Source organism: Rhinoraja longicauda, chromosome 1 (assembly GCF_053455715.1).
Source record: "Rhinoraja longicauda isolate Sanriku21f chromosome 1, sRhiLon1.1, whole genome shotgun sequence".
NCBI lineage: Eukaryota > Metazoa > Chordata > Chondrichthyes > Rajiformes > Arhynchobatidae > Rhinoraja > Rhinoraja longicauda.
In genome coordinates this window covers 40716209-40733185 of record NC_135953.1, presented here as the reverse complement: position 1 = coordinate 40733185, position 16977 = coordinate 40716209, and the positions used below count along the sequence as shown (strand labels likewise).

The window sequence follows — 16977 nt, the reverse complement described above, 5'->3', positions numbered from 1 at the left end:
GCTCAAAAAGGTAAACTTCACTGCAACAGTATGTATGTGTCGAATATTTAAGCTACAATAAAGCTTGTCTGTATAATTCATCAAAACATCAAATTCCTGAAGAAAACTTACGAGGTTGGTATGCTGGCCAGGTAGTTATGTTCTGAATGATTTTGAGCTTTTTGTGTTTTTATAGATGCACCCATACAGGAAAGTGGAGGGTATTTATTCATTCTCCTGACATGTCCCATAATACAAAAAGCCTTGCAGTCACAAGTGTAACAAGACACATCGCAGAATAACTAGATTCTGGCCTATTTTGGTTGCCACAACATTTTTAAGAGTGCGAGATAGTGGCGCAGTGGTATGGTTGCTGAGTTACAGTGCTAGAAACCCAGTTCAATCCTGATTATGGGTGCTGTCTGTATGGAGTTTGTACGTTCTCCTTGTAACGTTCTCCTTCCACACTCCAAAGATGTACAAGTTGTAGGGTAATTGGCTTCAGTAAAATTGTCCTTATTGTATAAAATAGTGTTGGTGTACAGGGATCGCTGGTCGGTGTGGACTCAGTGGGCCTTAGGCCTGTTCCCGCGCCGTCTAAAGATTTTTTTCCTGATTTGATTCCATTGAGTTGCCTATCAATGCTGTTATTGTGGGAGTCAGGGATAAGTATCATTGAATGAAAGGTGATTATCACACTTTATGGATATTATTTTATTCACAAAATGCTGGAGTAACTCAGCAGGTCAGGCAACATCTCGGGAAAGAAGGAATGGGTGACGTTTCGGGTCGAGACCCTTCTTCAGACTGATGGATATTATTGCTTGCTACCCGTGCTTGATCTCTGTTAATTACCATTACTACCTGAAGCTTCTTTTAATTTGAGTGTACTGAGAAGATATGCACGCACTTGCTGTTATCAGGGCCATGAGCTGGCATGTGACTTTCAATATGGAGTATTCAAGATGGCGACGACAGTGATAGAAGAGGATCGGTGCAGGTGAGTGGGCTGTGGGATCACCTCCATGTCCTTGGAAGCACTCTGGGGGTTGACCTGTCTATGGAATGGGCTGCTGGAGACCGGGCAGTTGCCGGGTTTTCACATAGATCAGATGCTGCCGGAGCCCCTACCGATGACGGTCGAGGGCATGGATCAAACATGGCCTGCAGCAGCAAAGGACATTAACAGCATTGCCAGGCCAGGTTGACCCCTTCAACTCTCACCAAGTGATGCCACTGCCAAGATAAGAAAATGTTTTTAAGAACATTGAAACACCAGCCTGGCATATGTTTTTATTGTCTAAGTGGACAAGTGCAGAGTGGCGAACCAGTGAGATCGCTTCCTCCGTGGACCTCTTGTGACGGTAGGCAAATTGCAGTGGATCCAGGTTCTTAAGGTAGTTGATATGCACCATGCCAACTTCTCAAAGTACTTCATCACCACGGCCGTTAGTGCCACCGGTCGGTAGTCATTGATGTATGTCACCTTATTCTTCTTGGGCACTGGTATTATCGATGCCCTTTTAAAGCAGGTGAGAACCTCAAACATCAGTAATGAGAGGTTGAAGGTGTCCACAAAAACCCCAGATAGTTGGTCAGCGCAGGTTTTAAGAACACGACTAGGTATACCTTCAGATCCAGATGCTTTCCAAATATTCATCCTCGAAGGATCTTCTGATGTCGGCCTCTGTGACAGATTATAATACATTCGACTATGGGAGCCTGGGAAGGCATATCAATGTTCTCCCTATCAAAGTGTGTATAGATCTACAATGAGCTTGTTTGGGAGTTTTCACCTAACAGTAGAAACAATCATTGATGAAGCATTCTGAAGGTACCTGGACCAAGCATGCTATGATTATGGAACGTTTTGTTTATGTATGGGACAAAGATAATTTGTCTCCAATAACAATAATGCTTTTCAAAATTGATGTGGAGACTAAATAAAATCTGTATGGTGAAAAAGTTCAACTTATCAAAATAATTTAATGTCATTTATTGACCTCTATATATACTTTCTATAATCACTGGTGGTGATTAAATTAATAAAAAGTGTTTGGCAATTCAATATTCATTTTTATTTGACTGTATCATAGATGTATGCATTTAAAACAAAGCTCTTTAACAGAAGTTGATAATTTATTATGTAAAACTGTTTGTACCAAATTTGAAAGATACACTTTGAGGCAGTACATTAGTGGATACAATTTACAATATATTCATGATTACCATTCAACTGCTGAAAACATTATTTTTTGGTATTTTCACTGTAATTGAATGGCAAATGTCACAAAGCTACATATTTGCTACAATATACAGCACTGCATGTTTGGAATACACTTCTGAGACCCATCATAAGAAAATAACTTTGCAAAAGCTTTCTCTGGCATGCTGCGGAACATATTAATTCAATCTTCTCTCATATTGGCCTCTGTAATCATTAGGACTATGAATATATAGTCACGCAAAATATTTTGATGTGCAAATCTCAGTGCAGAATTTTGCGAAGAGTTAAATTATTTTACAAAAGGTATTGCGCTTTCATTTGCTCTAATGCAATAAAGATCAAAATTTTCTACAGATGAGATTCCTCTTCAAAGATTATGACCCGCTCAGCCTCTCAGACGGAATCTATCTTCTCCAGTACTAAAAAGAGAAAAATACCATTGAGTGCTTAGCCATCTAGAAATTCAGTTTGCTGCATTATAATTCCAATTAAATGTTATATAAGTTGTAAATTAACCTTCAGAGTTCACAAACTTGGGATTCGGGCTAATTTCAATGTACAGTGACACCAAAATACCACTGCTTAATGGTTTACATTTGTTAATAAAGTAGATCATATCACATCTGTCTCTAAGCCAGTTAATGATAATATTTTAGAAATGTGATAAACAATTAACATTCCAACAAAAGGAAAGGGCTTGTAATTAAATCATTCAACTTTTTACATATAATATCAACTATAAAGGAGGACTAAATCTATAATTACACCAAAATTAATTAATTGTACTCTGGTATTGGTTTATTTTATTTACTGTCAGTGTACAAGGATACAGTAAATAACTATGTGTACTTTCCAGTCAAATTATACTAGTGTTGTAACGGTGCAGCTACAGAGAAAGTGCAAATTAAAAAAAGGAAAGGCGGCAATGAGATGGGCTGGGAGATCGGGACTACAACTTTAGCTTCTGAGAGGTCCATTCATTAGTCTGATAACAGTGGGGAAGATGCTGTTTCTGAATCTGGTGGTATGTATGTAAGTGTTTACCTTTTGTCTGATGGGAAGGGGAAAAAGAGGGAATGACCAGGGTGTAAATGATCCTTGATTATGTTGGCTGCTTTCCCGAGACAACGTGAAGTGTAGATGGAGTCGATGGGGGAAGTGATGGAGAGAAGGTGGTTTGTGTGAGGTTGTTGTCCCGATGGGGTAGATGGAGCGGGGGGAAGTGGTGGAGAGAAGGTGGTTTGTGTGAGGTTGTTGTCTTAACACCTCTCAATCTCTTTTCTGTAAACTGTCTCATCATTGTTCGTGATCCATTCAACTGTCCAACACTGGGTGGCGCCAGCAATGGCTGCCGCGCCAACAGTCTGACTGTCCCTTCCTTCTTTGTTGTTTGTATGTGTTAAAAGTATGTTTTTAGTGTTCTTTAGCTTGTTTTATGTGGGGGGTGGGGGGGGGGGAGTTGGGGGAAACTTCTAATCTCTTACCTCGGCGGAGATGCGATATTTTTTCTGTATCGTATCCCCGTCCGCACTGCGACTGACTTTGAGAGCTCCACCGCGAGAGCCTACGGACTTTAACATCGCGGAGGTCGCGGTCTCTGGGTCGAGACCGACTTTGGGAACTCCAAGCCGCAGGAGCTTCAACCGTCCCGACGCGGGAGCTTCGATCACCCCGACTGCAGATGGTTCGACTGCCCCGACCGCGGGAGAATAAAAGAGGAAGAGGGTTGGACTTTATTGCCTTCCATCACAGTGGGGAACGTGGGGAATCCAGTGTGGTGGATGTTTATGTTAACTTTTATGTAGTTGTGTGTCTAGTTGCTTTTTTTTTGGTATGGCTGTATGGTAATTCAAATTTCACTGTACCTTAAATGGTACATGTGACAATAAACTGACCTTGAAACCTGTAATGGTATCATCTGCAAACTTGCTCATGGGGTTAGAGCAGAATCTGACAACATATTCATGTGTGAAAAAGAGGCTGGGAATGTAAGGGGCTGGGAATGTATCCTTGTGAGGCACCAGTGTTGAGAAGTATCATGGAGGATGTCTCAAATAAAGGACATGATCTCAAAAAGCTTATTTCATGTTAATGGCCATTTTTACATGTGGAATGCTTAGTACAAGGAAGAGAATTTCAGGTTGAGTTGCTGAAGGAGTCATAGACCCATCTGGAAACAAACCCTCTTTGGTGCTATTTTAAAACAAGTAGCTGGTATTGACTACAATCTGATGTGCAGGCCTTTTAAACAGTATCCAAAAAAGCAAAAATAAGATGGAAGAATATTTATGCCCATAAAGTAAGTTGTGATTATAACAGGACTGGAGGGGACATTAATGAAACATTTCCTTCATTGTCACAAACACTTCAAGACACTCTAAATTCATAAGACACAACTGTCAATGAGATGATAAACAAAAATGTGACAAATAATAATACATTGAAGAATTTATAGGAAATGGCCACTTGATTATGAAAGTTCTGTGTGCTGATTCAATGGAATAATACTTCTACATGATTTACGTGATGATTCCACACATAACCATAACAAAGTTCAAATAGAATTAAAACAAAGTTAGTTTATTGATACCCACCTGTGCAAATTTGTGTATTTGTTCCACCACTGCAGCAAATAAGGCACCCACACTTTCATCTATCAAGCTTTGCATGTAATGAACTGCCTCTTCATCAGATAGATCCAGGCGGAATTTGTCCTGCACCTAAAGTAGAATGACAGCATGAAAATACAGAGACAAAAATGCAACTTGCATCCCCAGGTTTCAAACTTCGCTTTTAATTCACATTCTCTTTTAAAAAATGGAGCATCGGTCAAGGCCATTGAATTTATACCAAGCTCTTGAATCCAGTTGCCATCTCCCTTCTTTCCATATAACCTAGTCTGCCTCATTGCTTATCAACAATTCTTTGAAATGTGGGTGGAAAACAGGAAAGTCACACAGTCACTGGAAGAATGTACAAACTTCAAACCGTCAACATTTAAGGTCAGGGTCAAACTGAAATTTCAAGTGCGAAGAAGTTCAGTACTCTCTCTCTTCTCAAGATGTTGCAGAAAAAGAACAAATACGCCGCCTTGAGCCATGATCAAAATTTAACTGTCTTCATACATAGTAGACTAGAGACTGCAGATACTGGAATCTGGAGCAACAAGCTATCAGCTAGTCAAGCAGCATCTGAAAGAGGAAAATAAATTGTTGTTGTTTTAGGTCAAAACACTATCAGGAGTGAGGGTAGAAGGGAAGATAGCCAGTACAAAATGGAGAGAGTGAAAGAGTCTGGATCATTAGGTGATTGGCGGACTGGAGAAGGGTGAGAGATGGGGGCAGGGAGAGGATAGGAAAGGAAGGTGGTAATAGCTACAAGAGTGAAATGCGCGAATGATATGGCAGCCAGAACTGGAATCTAATAAATATAGGTAATAATGGGAATCATTAGGGAAGAGGTATAGTGCAGATGGAATTAGAACTCAAAGGGGTAAGGGAGACCCAATGGGTGAAATGTGTGGGCAGTAAATGGATAGAACAAGGACGAGGAGGAGGGTAACGAAGTGGGAGGACTACAGGTGGATTAGGGAGAGAGAAATATCTGGAGAAAACACAGGAGGCAAGGGTTACCCTTGAATTGAATGTCATGTTGCACCTCCATCAAAATCTGTCCTTGGCCCAACATAGGTTCAAGAAAGAACATTTCATCCTCCAACTAGGCAATTATTCTTTCAAGACTCAACAATTTCAGATAACTAGCCTTTTCAGTTTGTGCCAGAATTGACCTATTCTGATGAAAGGTCATCACTCTAATGTAAACTCAATTTTTGTCTCCTGCTTTCTGCTGAAAATTTCCAGCATTCTCTTTATCTCCAGATTTCCAGCAAGAGCCATGTTTTATACTGCACTGTTAGTTAGCTTTTCATTTCACCTGTCATCAATCATCTCTTTTCATTTATATTTCCTCCTTACCAGATCATCTGTGATTAAGTCTTCACCCCCTCTCACATTGATACCAACATATTTTATGCTGTGCAGCCTCTCAGTTTTCAGTATCTTATAATCATTCTCATTTATTTATTTTTCTTTGGGACATTAAAAGATATTTGATTTCTAAATTTTCCTACTCCTGATGAAGGTCAACGATTTGAAACATTAAGTTTGAAACCCTGCACAAAAGATGCCTGAACTGTGAGCATTTTCATTATTTTCTGTTGGGTTTTTTTCCTCCAGATTTCTAGCTTCTGCAACTTCTTTCAGCTGCAATGACTCGTCTTGTAAAGGATGAGGGCGTCATCAAAAGCAATTGTCCACGTGCATGAAGTTGAAGGTAGTGTCAGTTTCACAAGGCATACCTCAACTACTGCAATCACAAATTCAAGCCCAACTCCATAAACATAGCATGATTTAAAAAAAATCTGAAGTGGTAGATTTTGGATAGATATATAAAACACCATTGTTTCACACTTTGGAAGTTCTCAACAGTTGTTTCATTATCAAGCAGCAGATAAGTTGCAAATGACAGAATTAATTTTATTCAATTACAATTACTGTTCAGCATTTGTCTTTTGTTTTTCCAGACATTAAAAGCAGATTGAAATCATGATTATAAAAGGTTGAAACTTTTGGAAAAAAATTCAGCTAAAAAGACATCTATAAAGCTGGCCTCCTTATATACCTAACAGTAAATAAATAAATGCCCAATTTCAATGAAGGTGTGGAATTCTCTGCCTCAGAAGGCAGTGGAGGCCAGTTCGTTGGATGCTTTCAAGAGAGAGCTGGATAGAGCTCTTAAGGATAGCGGAGTGAGGGGGTATGGGGAGAAGGCAGGAACGGGGTACTGATTGAGAGTGATCAGCCATGATCGCATTGAATAGGGGTGCTGGCTCGAAGGGCTGAATGGCCTACTCCTGCACCTATTGTCTATTGTCAATTATGTTTAGATTTAAAAGCCAATAAATCGAAGCACTAGTTGCATTATATGCCATATTGCAATATGATACTAACTGTTTTATTGACCGATCGTGTCATGCTCCCACAGTGCGTTTTGCATTTTCAGATCAGGTTCACTAAAAGTCGATGTGCAAATGTGTGCTATTTCACAAAAATATTTCTTAAAACATAGTAAACTGAAAAATTGGTTAATGTTTTCAATACAAAACTTAATGAGAAATGTAGTAACAAACTATTATGTGGAATACTAGTCAGAATGATTGGAATTGTACTGAAAAAGCTGCAGAAAAAAATGACCGGAAAGTATTTTTATTCGTCCTGAAATAGCCCTACTGACAGATTGAAGACAATATATAGAAGGATAGAATTTTTGCCATGGAACAAAGCTCAGGCATTTTTTTTTAATCATCAAGTTGCATCAGCCTTTTACCCACATGTCAAGAAAGAATTTTTACATATGCTACATGTAAATGTACATGTGGATATAATGAATATCACCTGTTACCAAAACACAGAATTTCAAATATTTTATATTTCTTCTATTCTTTATCAGAACAGTTTCCAATCCACTACAAACTTCCAAAGTTGAAGCATTAGATGATCAAAATAAAAAGCTCTATTCTATAATTATGTCAACCTAATGTTAAAAAATTATACACAACATTAAGAACCATTGATTCACCAATTGTATCCTGTCCTTTAATACACAAAAATACATTACAATTTCTCTACACCCATTATGCTCTGCTGAAACACCTGTTGAAATTTTAATTCCGATCCTGCACTTAATTGGCTTGCTCGCACTGGTGGTTCCATTTTTCATTCAGCTGGTCTGGATCGATGCTCGAATTTTTTACATACCAGATGTCTACAATAAACTAATGAAAGTAAGCTGGTCCAGTGATCACCTCTTATATTTGTTCTACCACATGGACATGGCTTAATCAAGAGTTTTCTCTCTGCGAATATCACCAAAGTCACCTTCACTTTCAGAAGGATTTTTATCCACAAGGGTTACATTTTATTTTTCACAAGCTATTTTAACTGGAATTGAAATCTTTCAATCCTAAGCATACTAGAACCAAGCACCGACTCATTTAAAAAGAAACTAAAACGTTTACAAGCATGATTGGCCAAAACCCGAAACGTCGCCCATTCCTTCTCTCCTGAGATGCTGCCTGACCTGCTGAGTTACTCCAGCATTTTGTGAATAAATACCTTAAATTTTACTTAGACCTCCTTTACTAGAGAAGGGGCAAAATTCAACCTCCACGTGGGAAATATGGCAGGGCAGGTGACTGAATTGATGGTGGGGGAGCACTTTGGGTACAATTACTATAATCACATTAGTTTTAAAATAATCATGGGAAAGGATAGGACTGATCTAAATGTTACAGTAGTAAATTGGGACAAGCTGAATTTTGATTGCATTGGGCAGGAACTTGGAAGTTGATTAGGGGAGACTGCAGGTAAAGAGACATCTGGTAAGTGGGAGGTATTTAAACATGAGATAGGGAGTGTTGAGGCAAGCATATTCCTGTTAGGTTGAATGGCAAGACTGGCAGGAGTAGAAGACTCTGGATGACTATAGATATTGAAGCTCTGGTCATGAAAAAGGAGTCATATGTCAGATACAGGTAGACAGATTAGGGAGCATCAGCATGGGAAATCTCATCATTTGAATTGTTTTGAAGAAGATTGACGAGGGCAGTGAGGCACACAATGACTACATGGACTTTAGCAAGGCCTTTGACAAGGTACTCCATGGCAAGTTGAGCTGGAAGGTTAACCAACAAGGATTTCAGGGTGAGCTAATTCTAACTGTATTCTAATTGAATAGACAATAGACAAGAGGTGCAGGAGTAGGCCATTCGGCCCTTCGAGCCAGCACCGCCATTCAATGTGATCATGGCTGATCATCCACAATCAGTACCCCGTTCCTGCCCTCTTCCCATACCCCCTGACTCCGCTATCCTTAAGAGCTCTATCTAACTCTCTCTTGAAAGCATCCAGAGAATTGGCCTCCATTGCCTTCTGAGGCAGAGAATTCCACAGATTTACAACTCTCTGAGTGAAAAAGTTTTTCCTCGTCTCCGTTCTAAATGGCCTACCCCTTATTCTTAAACTGTGGCCCCAGGTTCTGGACTCCCCCAACACTGGGAATATGTTTCCTGCCTCTAGCATGTCCAGTCCCTTAATAATCTTATATGTTTCAATAAGATCCACTCTCATCCTTCTAAATTACAGTGTATACAAGCCCAGTCGCCCCAGTCTTTCAACATACGGCAGTCCCACCATTCCGGGAATTAACCTAGTGAACCTACGTTGCACTCCCTCAATAGCAAGAATGTCCTTCCTCAAATTTGGAGACCAAAACTGCACACAGTACTCCAGGTGTGGTCTCACTAAGGCCCTGTACAACTGCAGAAGGACCTCTTTGCTCCTATACTCAACTCCTCTTGTTATGAAGGCCAACATGCCATTAACTTTCTTCACTGCCTGCTGTACCAGCGTGCTTACTTTCAGTGACTGATGAACAAAGACACCCAGATCTGTACGGAGTTTGTATGTTCTCCCCATGGGTTTTCTCAAGATCTTCGATTTCCTCCCACACTCTAAAGACGTGGAGGATTTGTAGGTTAATTGGTTTGGGTTTGTATACTTGGTATAAGTGTAAATTCTTCCTCGAGTGTGTAGCTTGTGCTAATGTGCAGGGATCGTTGGGCGGTGCGGACTCAGTGTATCTCTAATACAAAAAAAAACTACGAGAGACCTAGATGTAGGTAAATAGTTCCATGAAAATGGTGACAGAACTGGACAAGATGGTGAAGACGGCATTGGGAAAATTATCTTCATTGGTCAGTGCATTGAGTACCAGAGTTAAGAAGTCATGTTATAATTGTACAAGAGAGGGGTAAGGCAACATTTGGAGTACAGCTGTAGGAAGGATGTCATTGAACTGAAGAGGGTGCAGAAATATTTAAAGATGCTACCCGATCTGGAAGGTTTGTGTTATAAAAGGTCACTGGATTCATTTTCCCAGAAGCCCAGAGGCTTTTGATGTGGAGAGTTTATAAAATCATGGTAGACTCAAAATGCTGGAGTAACTCAGCGTTACTCCATGGTCATGATGGCCATAGATAATGCTTTTTGTCAGGGTAGGGGAGTCTAAAACTTAAGCAATATGTTGAAGACGAGGGAAGAAAGATTTGAAAGAGACCAAAGGGGCAACTTTTTCACACAGAGAGTAGATATTTGGAACAAGCTGCTTCATTAAGTGGTAAAGGTGGGTACAGTTATGACATTTAAAAGATACTTGGATCGGTACATGGACAGGAAAGACTTGCCGGGATAGGAGCCAGGTGCAGGCAAGTGGGACTATTTTGATTGGTATGGACAAGTTGGGCCAAAAGGACTGTTTTCGTGTTGTATAGCTCCAGGACTCTAAATCATATAACATCCTGACTTTGACTTACAAAGACCTTTCTTAATCATTTCCTAGCAAAATGGCTGTAATTTTCTCCAGAACACCACAAGGATTGTAGCTGTTCAACTCTGAAGTAAACCTGCAGAACATGCAACATTTGCATTTTATTTTTCGATTTTTCAAAAGTCAACTTGCACTAGGTTCACTAAACTTAGACTGGACATACTGCTTTTCTCAGAGCACAAAATCACTTGAGGCAGTTACTGATGACTTAAATCCAAGGTTTCTGTACCATAATCATTATTAATAATTTATGGATGTACATTATTCTCATTATGAAACCACAGTATAAATCATGGAAAGCGGAATAAATGAAAATTGTGTTTACGGTAGGGAAAATTCTGTTTTGAGAGACTGAACCAACTTATAATAAAACAGTACGCTACATGACATTAATGTAATTAAAAAGACAAAAAAGAGGCAGGCCTTGTTTTGGAAGTTAATCTAACTCACTGGTTCCAGACTGCAGCAAAGGAATGTAGTTTGTTGACCATGAAAAACACCTTCAATTCAAGAATGGGTTACATTTACAAAGTTTAAAATCAACTTTACATAAAAGGTTTTAAACAATGCATTCACCGTCTGATTTGGATCCAAATCAAAAAGTGAAACATTTCATTTGTTTCATTCAAAAATTAACTTTTATATATAATCACAATTTCAATCAGTAACTAATATGATTACCTTTTTCACAGTCTTATCAGGCTCCAGAGCAATATCTGGAATGTTGGCATCCACCATCAGTGAGAAAAGATTCAGAATTAGATTAGAGTATCTGGAAGAAGAATAAATGCTTTGGTAATATGGTCAGTGAATAGCGAAAAAATAATACTTTGTTGATATTTGTATCAAGCTCAAATACATTGTAAATGCTGTCCCTATTGCAGCGATGACTGAACTATCTCAGTGATAATACACAGTACATGCTTATCTATTACCATCATATTTGACGGTTCTAATACACCTCTTTGCAGCTTTCCTCATTCTCTGTAAAAAGTAGATCATTCGAGCCTCCGTGACCTTGTCCTAAGTTATACCAAGTTTCATTAATCACATACAGACAACTCTGACAACTTCAATGATTCCATCACCGGACATCTTTCTCTCACCATTTCTTTCAGCATTTCGAAAGGAAAGCTTCTTCAACTTTTGTCCGTCTCCCACCAACTATTTTCCTTCCAACACACTTTCCCATCCAATCACAGGATGGATATGCAACATCCTTTTACCTCTTTCCTTCTCAATATTCAAGGATTCAAACGGTCCTTCCAAGTAAAGCAGCAATTCGCTTGCACTTCTATCAATCCCGTGGACTATCTGCATTTGGTGTTCACAGTGAAGAAAACATCTCTTCCACGTTGGACAATCTAAACAGACTGGGATGACTGTTTTACAAAACACCCATGTCCACACTGCAGAGATGACTCAGTGCTATCTGACCTGCTACTTTAATTCTCTGTTCAGCTTCCACTCTGACTATCCATCTGTAGTCCTTGTGCACTGTCATATGTGAGCACAATACAAGTTTAAGTAACTGTGACTGATCTGAGCACACTGTAGCCTTTTAAACTTAAACTCCTAAGACGTACAGGTATGTAGGTTAATTGGCTGGGTAAATGTATAAATTGTATAAATTGTCCCTAGTGGTGTAGGATAGTGTTAATGTACGCGGATCGTTGGGCGGCACGGACTTGGTGGGCCGAAAAGGCCTGTTTCCGGCTGTATATATATGATATGATATGATTAATATAACATTCTGTTTCTTCAGTTAATTCTCTTCCTCTGTAGCAATTTGCCATTTCTACTGCGTGTCATCCATCGGTGACATTGTCTTAATTTTTCTCTCTCCATTAGCACAGCTTGATCTGCAGAGCATGTCCTACAGCTCTTCATTTTGCAAATGGAATGCTCTTATGTTTTTATTCTTTCTCTCCAACTGCCCCCCATTCTCACATTTGTGCATATGCAACATTCTTCCATCTGGCATCTGCACAATAGTGAGGCAATGAAAACAATATGTGTTACAGAGAGTTAGGGTTTGTGGACCTGCATTATAATAGAAAGTGGGAGCGATGTCGTAAGTTCACAAAGAACCAAGAGGATGTCTAGATATTACCACAAGTGGTTGGGCTGGAGGGTGTTAATGCATAGAACAATGTTGCAATAGAGTCAAATATCCAACACTGTTCAAGAACAAATAAAATTATTTATATATTTGGCATAGAATGTTATTTCCCATTGGAGATTACTTTTGTATTATGTCCTTACTTTGCATTGACACTTAAACACGTTGTTTAATGATTGCCTAGGCCTATTTCACCAACCAGAACTGCTGTATTTCAGATGCAATCAATTTCTGTACAGGAACAACATCACCTCCACTGATTATGAAGTGTGTTCTAACAACTGTATTAAATATCAATTAATCCAATCATGCAAAACATCCATTTTCTTCTCAGTCTGCTTAAATTGCCCATTCTTAGCTAACTTATTGAATTAGGGATTTTGTTTATCTATTTTGATGCCCTGTAAGTAATAGTGTTTAAGATCTTAAGTTAAATCTAGGGCATATTTTGTTACCCAGCTTCAAATAGGTGGCCACCTTTTACAGGCAGCCAGTTTACAGGTCAGTCCTGTCAATTCATATACAATTTGCCAATGTGAAACCTTACCAAACGTCACATATTCACACTACTGCTCTCCAAGAGTCTGCTGTTGGTTATTAGATAGCATCTTAACCTCTAAGTTACATGATTATGGATATGTCCCACTCTAGCACCTTCAGTATAAAATTCTGGGCAGATGCTCCAATGTAGAGGGATTTCTATAGTGTTGAAGATTACATAATCTATACACATGTTAAACTAATGTACAAAGAAATTGGCAGATAGAGGTACAATGGGAGAAATATGAGGTCAACCACTTGGCAGGAAGAAGAGGGGTATATTTAAATGAACAGAATCCGCAGAGTGCCAAGGTTTTAAACATCTTTGTATCACAAAGCTGCACGTAAATACAGCAAAAATTAGAAGGCATTTTGGATAGTTAACATGGTTCTCCAGAATTATAGCAGGATCTTGATCAGCTGAGCAAGTGAGGAAGTGAGGCGAGAAATGGTTAGTGGAGTTTATTTCAGATAAGCGTGAGGATGTCAAACCAGGTCAGGACTTTCACAGTAAACAGGAGGGCCCTAGGGATTGTTGTGGAGCAGAAAGATCGAGGCGCCCCTGAAAGTTGGTATGCTGATTTTCATTAGTCTGGGAATGAAGTATGGAATTTGGAATGTTATATTACAGTTATACAAGACATTGATGAGGCCACACATACAAATTAGTGTTCAGTTTCAGTCACCCTACTACAGGAAAGATTTAATTAAACTGGAGAGAGTGCAGAGAAGATTTACAAATAAATTGCCAGGACTCAAGGGCCTAAGCTGTTGAAGAGGTCAGGGACGCTAAACTTTATTCCTTGGAACACAAAACACTCAGGAGTGATCTTAGACAGGTAAAAGGGAAATAGATAAGGTAAAAGCAGTGTCTTTTTGCGTAGGGAAAGGACTCAGCAAGAGGACACAGGTTTAAGGATTCAGGGGAACGATTTAATAGGAACCTGACGGCCAATTTTTTTCACACAGTGGCAGCAGGTATTGGCAACAAGCAGTCAGTGGAAGTATATAGGAAGGAACTACAGAGGCTAGTTTATACTGAAAATAGATACAAAACGCTGGAGTAACTCAGCAGGTCAGGCAGCATTTCTGGAGAAAAGGAATAGGTGATGTTTCGGATCAGAAAGATACTTCAGACTCAGAAAATAAATAGGTGATGTCTCGGGTCGGAACCCTGCTTCAAACCTAGATCGTTTTCTCCAGAGATGCTGCCTGACCTGCTGAATTACTTCAGCATTTTGTGTTCAGCTAGCTAATGGAAGTAATTGAGGCAGTTGAAATAACAACATTTAAAAGGCATTTGGACAGGTAATTGGATAGGAAAGATTCATTTGGATAATAAGAACACATACATCAAGCTACTGTTCATGAGCTAAGCTCAGCGCTTAACATCATCATCCCCTCCAATCTTGATACCAAGCTCAGGGAACTGGCCTCTGTGTATCCCAATGCAACTGGATCCTCAACTTCCTCATCAACAGACCACAATCAGTATGAATTGGCAACACTTCCGCTTCAAAAAACACCAGCATTTGAGCACTTCTTAACAAAGGCCTTGTTAAAATCTAAATAGACAATTTCCGCTGTTCAGCCCTCAATCCTTAGTGACCTCTTGAAACAAAATTCCCATGCACAAAGCCATGCTGACTATCCCTACTGATGCGCTACAATGCTGAGAATTATATTCTGCTCTTTGTGTGTTCCTCTTTGCTCTATCTACTGTACTTGAGTTTGACTTGATTGTATTTATGTATAGTACATCTGATCTGTTTGGAATAACATGCAAAACAAAGCTTTTCACTGTACCTCAATACGTGACAATAATAAATCTCACCGAGTCTGTGCCTATCCAAATGCTGTTAATTCCTGTACCTAAGACTCTCCTCCAACAACATCTCAGCACTGGTGCAAGGACATACTTGGTCATGCTCCAGGGATTTATCCAGCTTAATTCTCTTCAGAACTCCCAAAACCTCCTCTTTGATAGTTTGAATGTGATCTGAGATATTACAACTCTTATGCATCAGTGATTTCGCTTCCATGATCTTCTCAGAAAAAACAGATGAGAAGTATACAATTAATATCTTATCCATCTCTTGTGATTCCACACAAAGATGGCCATGCTGATCTTCTTTCTCCAGTCACCCAAGTTTCTTATTGAGCAGTTGCAGATTGTGGAACTTTCGTTTAGTGACTCATGTGGTTTTTAATTTCTTGCCCCTAATCTTACTAAAATGGCCTTGGTTATTCACCAAAGGATGTGAATCACAATGATTAAAGTTAGCCTTCTCTCTTTATCAATGTTGAGTAACCAGAAACCCCAGCATTGTTTCTGTTTCAGATTTCCTGCATTTGCAATGTTTACTTTCTTTTTTTTCACAGTTGTTTTAATTTGACCCAGAGGATTTTAGATGAAAAATGTGCCCGAGTTAAGAACATTTCATGAACTGATGACCAATATTCACTTAACTATCAGGATCGTGTTAATGCCCGACTCTTTAATTCCATACGGTCATAAGGTACAAATAAAAATGCCTGAATGAATCACAAAGCCACTCAATTCATATATGGGATAATTGTTCTATCACCACATTTGGAGTTGGAAGAGGAACAAAGAATATCCCCAAATTATTAAAGTTTTCTCCCCATTCATAATCTATTTACCACAATTGGGAATCCAATGGGCAAAATCAAAACTGGTACAAGCAATTTTAAAGTGTTCATTTGAGTTCTGCAGCTAATGCTGTACCAGCCTGTGGGGAATGGTGCGTGAACCTAGTACAAGTACATTCCCTTCTGCTCACCTTTGTTCAGGTTTCACTACCTCCCTGCAGAGCAATCCAGACAGTCTCATTCCTGCATGTTCCCACAGTCCTATGAATTATTTCCCTTTAAGTGTCTTTCAAATTTCCATTTGTAAGGACCACTTGCAATCCCTTATCAGGCAGCGTTCCAAATAATACCCACTCAAGGTAATTTTTGTTCCTAACCTTGTGTCCATAATTTTAACCACTTTTTATTTGTGACACGGTCCTTAAGACAATTGCTAATGGGAACAACTCCTCTATATTTACTCTTCTACACAATGTATTGCCTGTTGCCTAATGTATCATTCCGCAGGATAATATTTAGACAATAGACAATAGGTGCAGGAATAGGCCATTCGGCCCTTCGAGCCAGCACCGCCATTCAATGTGATCATGGCTGATCATTCACAATCAGTACCCCATTCCTGCCTTCTCCCCATACCCCCTGACTCCGCTATCATTAAGAGCTCTATCTAACTCTCTCTTGAAAGTATCCAGAGAATTGGCCTCCACTGCCTTCTGAGGCAGAGAATTCCACAGATTTACAACTCTCCGAGTGAAAAAGTTTTTCCTCATCTCCGTTCTAAATGGCCTACCCCTTATTCTTAAACTGTAGCCCCAGGCTCTGGACTCCCCCAACATCAGGAACATGTGTCCTGCCTCTAGCGTGTCCAATCCCTTAATAATCATATGTTTCAATAAGATCCCCACTCATCCTTCTAAATTCCAGTCGCTCCAATCTTTCGACATACGACAGTCCTACCATTCCGGGAACCTAGTGAACCTACGCTGCACTCCCTCAATAGCAAGAATGTCCTTCCTCAAATTTGGAGACCACAACTGCACACAGTACTCCA

The 16977-nt window shown here is 39.5% G+C and overlaps 1 protein-coding gene across 1 annotated transcript in view; it reads right to left on the bottom strand.

Moving 5' to 3' along the window:
- Positions 1 to 2071: 2071 nt before the first annotated feature.
- pik3c3 (phosphatidylinositol 3-kinase, catalytic subunit type 3) overlaps positions 2072 to 16977 on the bottom strand; it is an 88148-nt gene continuing 73242 nt past the window's right edge. Inside the window, exons 23-25 of the mRNA XM_078396058.1 lie at positions 11333 to 11423; positions 4801 to 4926; positions 2072 to 2625 (exon numbers count right to left, since the gene is read on the bottom strand). Of these exons, the coding sequence (XP_078252184.1) occupies positions 2611 to 2625; positions 4801 to 4926; positions 11333 to 11423 (232 nt within the window). The 3' untranslated portion in view covers positions 2072 to 2610. The remainder of the gene's footprint in view (positions 2626 to 4800; positions 4927 to 11332; positions 11424 to 16977) is intronic.